The sequence below is a fragment of the Leucopleurus acutus genome (genome assembly GCF_964270905.1).
Source record: "Leucopleurus acutus genome assembly, chromosome: 3".
Taxonomy (NCBI): Eukaryota; Metazoa; Chordata; class Mammalia; order Artiodactyla; family Delphinidae; genus Leucopleurus; species Leucopleurus acutus.
In genome coordinates, this window is record NC_139145.1 from 64,228,300 (window position 1) to 64,242,126 (window position 13,827).

General features: G+C 37.2%; 1 protein-coding gene across 1 annotated transcript in view; it reads right to left on the reverse strand.

Annotated features, from left to right (window-relative positions):
- The window catches only part of DDX46 (DEAD-box helicase 46), a 62,287-nt gene extending 48,699 nt beyond the window's left edge, over window positions 1–13,588 (reverse strand). Inside the window, exons 1-7 of the mRNA XM_082836100.1 lie at window positions 13,434–13,588; window positions 11,012–11,200; window positions 9,583–9,726; window positions 6,145–6,241; window positions 3,659–3,824; window positions 2,069–2,220; window positions 908–1,021 (exon numbers count right to left, since the gene is read on the reverse strand). Of these exons, the coding sequence (XP_082692226.1) occupies window positions 908–1,021; window positions 2,069–2,220; window positions 3,659–3,824; window positions 6,145–6,241; window positions 9,583–9,726; window positions 11,012–11,200; window positions 13,434–13,450 (879 nt within the window). The 5' untranslated portion in view covers window positions 13,451–13,588. The remainder of the gene's footprint in view (window positions 1–907; window positions 1,022–2,068; window positions 2,221–3,658; window positions 3,825–6,144; window positions 6,242–9,582; window positions 9,727–11,011; window positions 11,201–13,433) is intronic.
- Window positions 13,589–13,827: the final 239 nt, after the last annotated feature.

Sequence of the window (13,827 nt, forward strand, 5' to 3'; positions counted from 1 at the left end):
GAATTTATTTGCAAAACAGAAACAGACGCAGAAAACAAACTTAGGGCTATCAAAGGGGAAAGGGGAAGGGGAAGGATAAATTAGGAGTATGGGATTAACAGACACAAACTGCTATACATAAAATAAACAACAAGGATTCAATGTATAGCACAGGGAACTATATGCAATATCATGTAACAACCGAAAATGGAAAAGAATCTAAAAAAAAAAAAAAAAAATATATATATATATATATACACACACGTGTGTATATATGTATATGTTTGTGTGTATGTATATATATATGTATATATACCTATAGACAGATATATATATCTGAATCACTTTGCTGTATACCTGAAACTAACACAGTATTATAAATCAACTATACTTCAATTAAAAAAAAAAAGTGGGCACACAGCAAGAGGTCAAAGATGTTAGAATGTTCTACCAATTTGAATATGCAGCTACAATACTGTTGAGAATAGCAAGAATTTCTCCTAAGAGTAACTGAAAAGCACACTTCCATCAATGCTTTCTTATAAATACTTCTAGGACAGTATCGCAAACAAAGTCAAAAATGAATGAAGGGGGCTTCCCTGGTGGCGCAGTGGTTGAGAGCCCATCTGCCAATGCAGGGGACACGGGTTCGAGCTCTGGTCCGGGAGGATCACACATGCTGCGGAGCAACTAAGCCCATGTGCCACAACTACTGAGCCTGTGCTCCAGAGCCTGCGTACCACAACTCCTGAGGCCTGGGCGCCTAGAGCCCATGCTCTGCAGCAAGAGAAGCCACTGTAATGAGAGGCCCATGCACCGCAGCGGGGAGTAGCCCCCACTCACCACAACCAGAGAAGGCCCGCACACAGCAATGAAGACCCAACGCAGCCATAAATAAATAAATAAATAAAAATTAATGAATAATTACCTCCATGGCATCCTGGTCATTCTCCATTAGCTCACCTTTCTTCTTATCAGAATCTACGACTGCTTTTTTGGTTGTGACAACAGTGACAACTTTTGTGACTGTTGGCCCAGACTTCTAAAAAAAGAATATAAAACGTAAAGTTGAAACACAAATTATACACCAAATGAAACACAATGATAACTGTCACAATTTATAATTTGAATTAACTTAGTTGTTAGTGACAACCTAATGAAAAAACAAAAAGTGGTCTGCTTTCTCCTTACTGACTTGCTTGAATTTAAAAATGTAGGTACTTCCCTGGTGGTCCAGTGGTTAAGAATCTGCCTTCCAATGCAGGGGATGTGGGTTTGATCCCTGGTCGGGGAACTAAGATCCCACATGCCGCAACTACTGAGCCCGCACGCCACAACTAGAGAAGCCCACAACGCCGCAACTAGAGAAGCCCACACGCCGCAACGAAGATCCTGCATGCCGCAACTAAGACCCGATGCAACCAAATAAATATTTAAAAAAAATTTTTTTTAAATGTAATACAATTGCATTATATTTTGTAACACATTAATAATATAGGTAATGCAGTATATAATATATAATTTTATATAATATTATGTAATATAATTTATTTTAAAAATACTACTAAATGGTACTTTTCACTCATTCAACAAGCCAAATACTATTCTGGGACCTTAGGATAAATCAATAAACAAGACAGGTACGGTAAAGATCACTGCTCTTGGGACGGTTTTAGAAGGAGGAATAAACACAACAAAAAATTAATTTATATACTTTTTCAAAAGGTAATAAATGCTATTAAGAAAAAGAAAAACTAGAGTAAAGAGGATCAGGAGCATAAAAGATGGGAGTGCTGGAGAAGGACCTATTCAGGGCTTAGTGAAGAGGACCTACTGAGAAGGCAACAAGTAAGAAAAAATACTAAACAAAGATGATGGCAGTTAACAGTGACTTCTAAAAGAACATTTGCAGTTAAAATTCACGAGTATCTCTGCTATTTAGAAAAGCATTGACACTTCTGAGATGGGGAAGGAAACAAAATCATTTACTTTATAAAGCCATGCATGTCAGCAATAGGTCAATGCACCAATGAATTCAAGTTACCCAATTAGGAATGTAAATCTTTAAAAATAGGAGAAAATTCCATACCTTTTCATTTCCCCCACCACCTTTCACACTTCTCATATTAAACTTTTTTACTTCCTCTTTCACTTCTTCCATGTAAGCATCTAATGGATCTAACTCCTCACCCTCCATTTCATTTCCTTCCTTTTCAGCCTCTGCAGGATCATCTTCATCATCTAAAATATCAGAATACACTTTCTTTGAATTTGTGTTTCAAAAGGAAATACTTCACAATGAGACCACACCCCCCCCCCCAATTAAAGCCTTCTCTTACTACCCAAACACCTTCCTTACCAATTAACACAGGCACAACGCAGTTCAAATACTCACACTGGCAAGGTTTTAAATCCAGCAGGTATTAGTTTTGAATAATACTAATAAAAGAAATAAATTATAAATTATTAAACTGAAAAGAGGAAGAAAGACTAATATGTCTAAAAAATGGATCTCCAGTATTGTTTTACAACTACACTAGCAGAACTAAAAACTCTGTCTGCTAAAATGGTATGTTTATTTCTTGCAATTATCTTTCTTTAAATGACACAAAGAAAAAATAATAGCACATTCTTAATTAAAGACAATCTAATGTTTTTTACATAACTAAGATATCATCACCACTTAAAGGTATAATCCATTCATCTATTTAGTTCAACTTTCACAGAAAATGAAAAATTCACAGGAATTTTCACAGAAAATGGAGCAAAATTCCCTTTTCCTATAATATCTCACACTCTTCCACTTTACTAAAATCTTAAACATCAATATCAGATGTAGAGGGGAAATGTTTCTCTTATAATTTATGAAAAAATCAGAGGGACTTGAAAACATGCCCTTAACTTGCCCTCATTACTAACATTGGAAGTAAAAAATTAAAGAGCTATTTACTGACTATGCCCATAAGCACCTAACTCTCCACTCTAAGGTAAAATCAGTGATCCTTACCAAACACTACTATACAATTTTAAAATTTAATGTAAACATTAAAAGGGGCGTTTAAAAATCTCAAAATGAAACTAGTGATTCTACTTCTAGGTATATACCCGAAAGAACTGAAAGTTGGGACTCAGATACTTGCATACCAATTCTCACAGAAGCATTATTCACAATACCCAAAAGACGGAAACTTATATATGCAGCAACAGATGAATAGGTAAACAAAATGCAGTATATATGTACCATGTAATACTATCCAGCCTTAAAAACGAAGGAAATTCTGAGACATGCTACAACATGGATGAAACTTGAAGACACTTTGCTAAGTGAAATAAGCCAGACACAAAAAGACAAATATTGTATGATTCCACTTATATGAGGTACCTAAAATAGGCAATTCACAGAATCAGAAAGTGGATTTGAAGTTACCAGAAATGGGGGGGAGGGGGACAGGATGGAGAATTATTGTTGAATGAGATACAGAGTTTTTGTTTAGTTCTGGAAATGGACAGTGAAGGTTGCACAAATGTGCTTAATTGTCACTGAATTGTACACTTAAAAATGGTTAAAATAGTAAACATTATGTATGTTTTTCCACAATAAAAATGGCCTATTACTCATAATTCTAGAATATTCTACATGAATTGTTATATAGTCTATTAGTCTAACAAATCAATATACCATCATCATCTTCTAAACTCCACTTTTTCCCTTGTTTCATCTCTTCAATTTCCTTTTTCAGTTCCCCTATGTTTTCCATGGCCTTTTTACGTTGTTCTTCCCGCCATTTCTCTACCCTTTCTTTTCGCTTTCTCATTTCTTCTTCTAGCTTATTCTGGTCAAAGTTCTTAGGGGAAAAAAAAGAGAAATAGAGAGAGGGGAATAAGGATCAACAATTTTACTCCAAGTGACATTCCAGATAACTTCTCCAAAGTATAAAAAAAGGAAAAATAGATGTACACAAAACTCCTGAAAATAGATGTACACAAAACTCCTAAATTTAGACCAGATTTAGATCATACATCTTTTAAATATATTCAGGAATAAACTAGCAAAATGAAATCACAATAAAAAGCATCTTCAACTAAGAAAGCAGACACACTTCAAACACCATAAATTAATCTCATTTTAGTTACAAGCAATATGCACACATGAATTCAATTTCTCCCTCTAAGTGGAAACTAAATGAACTAGCAAGCAAAGTTCCCTAGTTATTAGTTATTCTCAACTTTAAATCCTCCAAACTCCTCCAAGACTGCCTCCATGAAAACCAATTTTCTATTACAAATTACTGAGTAAATGAAAGCTATTTATCAACATGATTAAGAAGTTTTGATCTTTTAGCCTTTAGGTCTAGGTTTCCTAGGAACAGCCATTCTAAAGCCTGTATCAAGATTATTAATAATACTCTTAAAAGGAGAGAGCAAATCATTTGCACAGTCATAATCAGGGACTTAAAGATTAAGCATTATAGAAATCAAAATTTTAGACACGCTACCTTACAGGTAGTTATGGAAATACACATGTATAAAAGTCAAAGAAAATATTAATAAATGATAATGATGATGGCATTTTGGGCACCTAGGATTACAGAGAATTATTTCTGACTTTCCAAGTATTTTATAATATAGTTATATTATGTTTGTATTAACATAATAAGTTTATTTCTTAAACAAACAAAAAGCTTTGATCCTGAATTTATATCCTTTATAATTCCATCCTCTCTGAAGATGAGCCCCAGAAAGCTTATGTGTTTTTCTCAAGATCACCCACTCATTCAAGACTAGTAGAAACTAGATCAGAAACCAGACTCCCAGACTTCTTGTGTTATACCTTTTCTTAGATACACTGCTCAGAAAGCAGGTCCCTTAAAAAAAAAAACACTAAACAAATAGAACTCAAAAAAAAAAAAGAAAAAAAAGTGAAGCTATAATATATTCTAAAATGGGCAAAAGATATGACTAGGCATTCTAAGAAAAGTGCAAATAGTAAATAAACTTAAAATACCTTATTTAATTATTAGTTTACATTATGTTCATAGCACTTAAAAATATTTACTCATATTTAAAGATATGCAACTCAAAATAACAAGAAACCAACTACACTGGCAAAAATTAAATTTTGAAATATCCATGTTAGCAAGAATGTGAAGAAACAGACATTTTCATATGTCTAAAATCGTAAAACTTATACAACTTTTTTGGAGAGCAATTTGATACTATTCATCAAAATGTTAAATGTATACAGCCAGCCCTCTGTGTCTGTGGGTCCACATCCTCAGAATTCAACAAACTGTGGATCAAAAGTATTCAGGAAAAAAAATTCCAGAAAGTTCAAAATATCAAAACTTGTATTTGCCCCATGCTGGCAACTGTTCACATAGCATTTACATTATGTTTACAACTATTCACACAGCATTTACGCCATATTAGGTATCATAAGTAATCTAGAGATGACAATGTATGCGGGGAGGATATGTGTAAGTTATACTACATCATTTTATATAAGGGACTTGAACATCTGAAGATTTTGGTATCTGCAGGGGTCCTATAACCAATGCCCCTAGGATACTAAAGGAAAGCTATATATATATACCCACTGACAAAGTCATTTATTTTACTGATACCAATTTACCCTATACTATATTCACAAAACACATGTGTACAAGGATTAATATATCATTGTTTGTAACTACAGACTGGAGACAGCCTAAATATCCACCTACTTTTTTTCAACAAAACACTATGCAGGCATTACAAACAACAAGCTCTACCTCTGTATGCAGCTACAGAAAGATATCCAATATTTAACAAATGAAAACAGAAAGGCATTCTACTTCTTAAGTTAGATAGTTCGTATACTGCTATTTATTACTCTTAAGACCTTACATATTGAAAAAATAATTCATAATTTAAAAGTGACAAAAAGCAAGGCACAGAATAGTGCATATAGTATGATCACATTTTGCACATAAAATTAGATAATTTGTATAGATATGCAACTTTTTTCTGAAAAATTTTCTCATGGGACAACTATTATTTTACCTGTTTATTTTACAAATCTATTATCATCTACTTAAAAATAAAACACACAGCATTAAAAAACAAGAATTTGTCACTACAGGAACAAATCTGATATTATACGATTACTTATGTTAGTAAACATACACCGGCATCCTTTTCTTTTTCATCCTCTTTGTCATCTTTGTCTTTTTTCTTCTCTTTAGAACTTTCCCCACTATCTGTTTTCTCTTTGGACCTAGACCTACCAAAAAAGAGAAAGACAGAGAGGGACATCATCTATTTGTTTTTGGAAACATTAATTTTAGAATACTTAGACTTGTATTTTACTTTTTATGTAAGAAATAAACTTCCAAGAGTCAACTGAATTTTTATATACCATTAATAAACACTTTGGAAATAAAATGAAGAATTATTCCCATGAAACTAACTGCAAATATTATTAGATATCTGGAAATTGACCAAAGGAAAACTGGACACAGCATATAAAAATAATTACAAAATTTAAATAACAAAATTAAAATTTAACAAATGGAGAAATACACGAAGACATTAATAGTCTACAAGACAACTGATATATGTAATAATATTTAAAATCCCAACAGGCGGGGCTTCCCTGGTGGCGCAGTGGTTGAGAGCCCGCCTGCTGACGCAGCGGACACGGGTTCGTGCCCCGATCCAGGAAGATACCACATGCCACGCAGCAGCTGGGCCCGTGAGCCATGGCCGCTGAACCTGCGCGTGCGGAGCCTGTGCTCCGCAACGGGAGAGGCCACAGCAGTGAGAGGCCTGCATACCGCAAAAAAAAAAAAAAATCCCAATAGGCTTGCATTTTGACCCTACTTAGGGCATCTAATAATGAATAAAATCCCTTAATTGTAATGTAATCAAATTAGTTGACCTTTTTCCCTCCTTTATGATTGGTGCTTTTTAAAGCATCTTAGAAATTTTTCCAACTTTGATGAAGATACTCTAGAGGTAAAGAAGATATTCTCTAGTACAAACTCCTAAAAAGTTTATAGCTTTGCCATCTAATTTGGTTTTTAATCTGTTTGGAAATGCTTTTTGCGCACAGAATGAGGTAGCCGGTCCTATTTTATTAAGGAGAGCAAATGTCCCTAACACCATTTATTGGAAAATCTTTTTCCTACTATTTACAATGTCACCACTGTCATTTATCAAATGACCTTATATGCGTGGATCTGATTCTGAGTTCTTTATATGGTTCCAGTGATCTACTTGTCTATCCTTACAATAAAGCAACACTCATAATTTCTATAACTTTATGACAAGTCTTGATACCTGGTAGTGCAAGCCCTCATAACTTGTTCTTCAAAAGTGTTTATGCCCTTTGCATTCCTAATTTTATAATCAGCTTATCAAATACTTTTCTATTCATGTCTGCTAAGAACTTTTAAACATCAATGTATGTTGAAGTTAATAAGATGCTTTTCCTGAATCTACTTAGATAACCAAGACTTTTCTCCTTGAATCTTATTAATGTAGAGGATCATACTGATTGATTTTCCAAAGTTAAACCAACCTTCCATTCCTGGAATAAATCCAACTAGTTTATGATTGTATTATCTTTTTTATATATTGTTAAAAGCAGCATGCTAATCCTTTATGTTTAGACTGAGTATAGCCTATAATCTTTTTTCACACTGCCCTTGTCAGGTTTTCCTCAATCATCTTATTAATTTTCTTCATTTTATGAATGTTTCTTCTTTCTTAAGTCTTTGTTCCTCAAAAGTATCATTACAGAGTAAAAAGACAAACCAGAGTAATATATCTGCCCCTCACATAAATGACAAAAAACAACTATCCAGAATATTTAAAAACAAAACCCCCCTATAAATCAAGTTTTAACGACAGAAACAACCCAATAGGAAAATAAGCAAAACATTTAAACATGTACTTTAGAAAAAAGGAAATCTGAATGACCAAGAAACATATGAAAAAGTGTTCAACTTCATTAGTAATCAAGGAAATGCAAATTAAAACCATAATGATATTGCTATTACATGTCTAACAAATAAACAAAAATCAAAAGGACTGACAATACCTAATACTGGCAAGGGTATGGAGGGATACAATTCTCATATACTGCTGGAAGTATAATTAGTACAAACTCCTTGGAAAGCATTTCGGATTACTTAGTTAAAATGAAGCTATGTTTATTCTATGACCATGTAACTTCACTCCTATATATATATACCTAAGGGAAACTCATACACATGTATACTAGGATATATATACAAAAATGTTCATAATAGCCCCAAAGTTAAAACAACCCAAACATCCATCTCAGTAGAATGGATAAATAAATACTGGTATATTTATACCACAGAATAGTGTTCAGCAATAAGAATAAACTACTGTTATGAGCAACACAGATAACTCTCGATGTTGAGCAAAAACGCAAAAGAAGACAAGACTCATTCATGTAACGTTAAAAAACATATAGACTATTCTTTTTCCAGTTATACACACAGGTGGTAAAACTATAAGGAAACAATTAGGACACAAATTACTAGCACAAAAGTCAGGAGTGGTTTTTTTTGTGTGTGTATGCGGGCCTCTCACTGCTGTGGCCTCTCCCGTTGCGGAGCACAGGCTCTGGATGCGCAGGCTCAGCGGCCATGACTCACGGGCCCAGCCACTCCGCGGCATGTGGGATCTTCCCGGACCAGGGCACGAACCCATGTCCCCTGCATTGGCAGGCGGACTCTCAACCACTGTGCCATCAGGGAAGTCCCCAGGAGTGTTTTTATATAGGGAAGGAGGGAACTGGGTTAGGGAAGGGACATGGAGGGCTTCCGGGGGTACAGAAAATGTTCTATTTCTTGACTTTGCTGGCAGTTACATGGATCTTGCTTTATAATTATTTAATAAGCTGCATGTTTATATTTCACTCATTTCTCTGAATTTATATTTTAAAATTTAAAATAATCCCAATGGGCATTATTACACTGACCTTGACAAAATAAAAGTAAAATTTATAAAGTAAAATAAATGACATGGAAAAAATCCTCATTAACTAATATGGAGAAAACAGAGCAAACAGAACAAATCCATACATCCCATGACACCACTTTAGAAACAATAATGGCAAAGAACAAACCACTAACAAGAGAAACAAAAAGAGTAAATGTATTATGTCTAATAGACATATATAATATCTCAAAATTGAATGGTACTGACATCTTAAGGAAACAGGTACATTTAACTTACAAAAGCAAAGTTCACCCATTATGAATAGCAAATCAGCAATACACACCATGAGTAAAAAAGTTATTTGTCAATCAACATTGGAAATGCCAAGAAAATAATTTCAAAGGAAAAAACATAGTTCCCACAAAGATGTATATAAAATGCATTTCTGACCATTAATAGCAGATATTAAATAAAAGAACAATGCATTATGAGTGTTAAAACTAATAGAATCTAGCATTTTCTAAAAGCATTACAAGCTTTATAACCTATTGAAATAATTCAGCTAACAGCTCACGGCAGCAGCCAAATTCAGTATTTATAAAGATTTTTTTAAAAAACTGTAGGGAAGAGAGACAGTTCCCAACCTACCTATTCTCAGCTTTCTTGCTTTTATTGCCAGGACTGGAGGATCGGGATCTCCGGCCCCGGCTTCTACTCCTCGAACGTCTCCTGTCTCGACTTCGAGATCTTCTTCGCTCTCGACTTCGATCTCTCTCTCTACTTCTGGAACGCCTGAAAGGGGACACTTCATTCATTCTATGACCAAGTGGAACGTCTACTTCAGACCATGGTTCTGCCTCATGTTGAAAGAAGCTTCTTAATTATTACCATTATTAAAGACAGATTTCAATTAACTATCACATCAGCTAAAGAGGGAACAAGTAAAGCCAGTCCTTACAAGTGGTCAATGAAATAAATGATACTAATTTCAAAGCGATGTTTGTTGAAAAACAGAGGAAATATGTAACAAGAGCTGTTTGAAATTTATGACCTATAGCAGAAAATCTAAATTTCAAAGACAGCTGAAACCTAAGTATAAGGATGGGCAGAATGGGGCTGTGGAAAGATCACAGATATGAAAATTAGGAGACAAGAATTTCTACCCTGGTACTATTAATTAGTGACATACATAGGGCAGATCAACTCTCTGGGTCTCAGTTTCCTCATCTGTAAAATATGGAGACTTCCCCAAATAATCTCAAAATCCTTCTTGCTCTAAAATCTTGTGATTCTTTCACACCAAAAAGTCAAAGACCAAATCTTTAACGACCAATTTCACTTAACAAGTACTTGACTGAATTGTATGAAACTGTTCCTGGTACCACATAATATAAAATTGAATGAGTTAGTGTTATCCACATTGTTATGAGTGAATATTTTCCCTAAGTACCAGGTGACACTTTTGCAAACTCTCCTTCCAATGTCTGAAAAAGATAAAGTCAAAGTTCTTTCTGTGATCAGTTCACAGCACCTGTATAACCTTGTCTTCTTTCCCATTTTAATGAGAAATCTTTTTTTGGTGTGGGGAAGATTACTTTTATTTAGAGACTGTTTTCTACCTCTAGAAGTTATGGCTGCTCGGGTGGTACCATGGAATATTTAATCAAGTTTAAAAAAATTAGGATGTTCTTTGGTTAAACCTAAAAAAGTTCTTTAAAATAGTTTCAAACAGAGTATGGAGATGGCTCTGCCCTGTTTCCTTCTCCTGTCAGCTCTAGCAGTTGCTCTGAAGACAGGGGTCAGCTTTCTTGGGACAGGATTAGACTAGAACCCCCCTGATGGCATATTACATTAGCTTTTACTTCACTGCTGAAAATGACAGTGGAAAGGGGAAAAAAAATACTGTTTGAAAGTTCTTGTTCTAGGCAAATCACTTCTGTACCTCATCAAACAAGCTGGGGTAAAAGCAGAGGGCCTGCAAAGGGGCCACTAAATTCTAGTCCAAAATTTTTGAAGAAGCCTGATTTAGCTGAGAAGGTCCAATTTATCAAGAGTCCTGTGGAGATTAATGTCTTACCTCAGACGCTTCCTGTCTCTTGACCGAGATCTTCTTTTATCCCTGCTACGAGACCTCTCTCTCCTTCTATCTCTATCCCTGCTTCTAGACCTTCTGTCATCTCCACGTTTACTTCTTTTGTCTGAGGGTGAGCGACTTCTAGATCGACTTCCAGAGCGTCCCCGTGATGCTGATCGCTTCCGATAGTGGCTAGATTATTAAGTTAAAGATTAAGCTTAGCAAACACAGCTTCTATTACATTTTATTTATTTTATTATTTTCTAAAAAAAATCTCAGCAGATAAATTAAACATTGAAAGGACTTCGTATACATAAACTTTTTTAAAAGTAGGGGGAAAGAATGAACTCTTCTGCTACAGCATACTGTCCTGAAAAAGAAGGAAGGACAGTAAGCCAAAGAGACCAAGTTGCTGCCTTTGGGCCTCAAGCAGCTTGCATTCTGGTAAAGGAAGAGAGGACAGGCAAGTAAAGAAATAAGTATACAATATGTATTTGGTGGTACGGAGAAAAACCGATGAAAGTAAAGGAAAAAGAGAGACAGTGGGAGGTAGGAAGTTTGCTCCTTTACACCAGGTGATTAGAGAAGGCCTCACTAATAAAGTGCCATTTCAGAGGTTTGAAGGAAGTAAAGGAAGGAACCATGGAGATATGTGAGGGAGAAACTTTCCAGGCAAAAGGCACAGTAAGTGCAAAGACCCTGAAGAGGAACCTTGATTGGTGTGTTTACGGAACAGCAAGGAACCAGATGTGGTTGGAGTGGAATGAGTGAGAGAAAGTGTCATGAGATGAGGTCAGAGGTACAGCATGGTAGCCAAATGTGGAGAGCCTTAAAGTCTTATAAGGACTTTCTCTTTTACTTTGAGAAAAGATGAGAAACTATTGGAAGATTTTAAGCAGAGGCGTGACATAACCCCCCTACTATTTTTAAAGCATTACGCTGGCTGCTGAGGGGAGAACAAACCAAAGAAAGGCAAGGACAGAAGCAGGGAAAACAGGTAGAATGCTACAGCAATCGTCCAAGTAAGAGACAGCGTTGACTTGGATCAGAATGTCTCGTGTAGAATTGTTGAGAAGTGTCAAACTCTGGATATTTTAATGACTAATTAAATGTCAAGTGCAACAGCAAATCTAGTACACAAGCCAGGCAAGGCAGAGAAGTGGGGGAGAGGCCGAAGAGATAGAAAGGACCTTCTTGGGAAGGGCCCTGAAGGCTGTGCTGAAGAGTCTCACTTCATCTTGGAAGCAGTAAGAACCAACAGACATGAAAGCAAGGAAATGACATAATCTTATGTTAATTTCAGAAGTGTCACTCTGGCTGCAGTGTGGAATCAACTGGGAGCGCAAGATCAGAGGAAGGTAACTTGAGGCAGGTGTAGCAGTCTGAGTAATAAATGATTAGGGCCTGAATTAAGTCAGGGAGAGCAGGAATGGTGACTGGGTGCAGTATCTAATTAGATGTAGGCAGCAAGAGAGAAGAATCAGTCAAATAAATATCACTTCCAGGTTTCCGGTCTGGGTGGCCAGATGAACAGCAATGCTTTCACAGAGATTTAAAAGACCTTTACACGAATTTTCTGTAGTTATGGAAATACTCTTTATCCAGGTGATGGTTACACGGTTCATATATGAGCTAAATTTCACCAGCTCTACCCTTAAGCGTTGACCGTTTCCCTGAATATTAATTATACCTCAGTAAACTACTATTACCTTACTTACTTATTATTTATATCCTAGATATAAATGATCTTTCAGTCACAGCTAAACATTAAGCAAATACGCACATTTAAGATAAAAATCTCAAGGTCCCAAACCAGGTAACAATCTGAAATGTTGAAGAGGTATCAGAGTTCTAATAAAACCTCCCAGTTCTCAGTTTAAAAAGGATAAAAAACACATAACAAAGAAATTTTAAATCTATGTGCGAAATAAATACCCATGCAACAAGCATTTACTGTAGTCCAAAACAAACCTAGTCACGTAGTATTGAAGGCGATGTAAAAATGTTTGGCCACACGCTCCTTTCAATTAAGAAAATACCACACGCGCACAAAAAACTAAAGTAGAGAGCGACAGGGGCCAAAGAAATGTTGCAAACGCAAAGTGGTGAGAAATTCAACTAAGGTCGCTATTGACTAAGGCGATACGGGTAAGCTCCGCGGAAATGGCGGGATGTAGTTGACGTCCCGGAGGTGTGTTCCCGCTCCAAGGGCTCGAACCGGCCGATGGCCGTGTAAGGGAACCCTGTGCCCGCCGCCGACCCAAGCACACCCACTGCCTCAGCCGAGGTCCCCCAGCCCCTCTAGTACCCGCGGGCAGCGCTGGCCGCACGTGGGGTCGCACCGGGCCAGGCCCGGCCCCGCGGCCACCTCGATCCCGCCTGAGGAAGGGACTCGCCCGCTCGCCCGCCCAGCGCGCCGCCTCACCGTGACTCCCGGCCCATGCCGCAGGCCGCGGGAAAGCGGCGCCCTTCGGGATCACGCGCAGGAGAACCGGACAAAGTAGGAGGCCGCACAACCCTCAGCACGCCGGGCGAGGAACAGCACTAACAAGCTGCAGCAGCCACAGCGGTAGCCACCATCCGAACGCGGCCAACGAAAACAGGACGTGCTGGCGCCAGCGGCAGGAGGAAGGAAAAAGCGGGCCGGAAGCGGCTATCGTTCCACAGCGTCCCCTCTCGTCTGGAGGCCGCACAGTGCCGGCTGCGCCTAAAGAGGTTGCCTCGGCCGGGTTTTCCCTGCACAGCCGCGGAAGCCCCCGCGCCTTGGTGCGGTAGAGGGTGGTGCCTCGGCCGCCATGCAAGCCCTGGGAAGGTCTTTC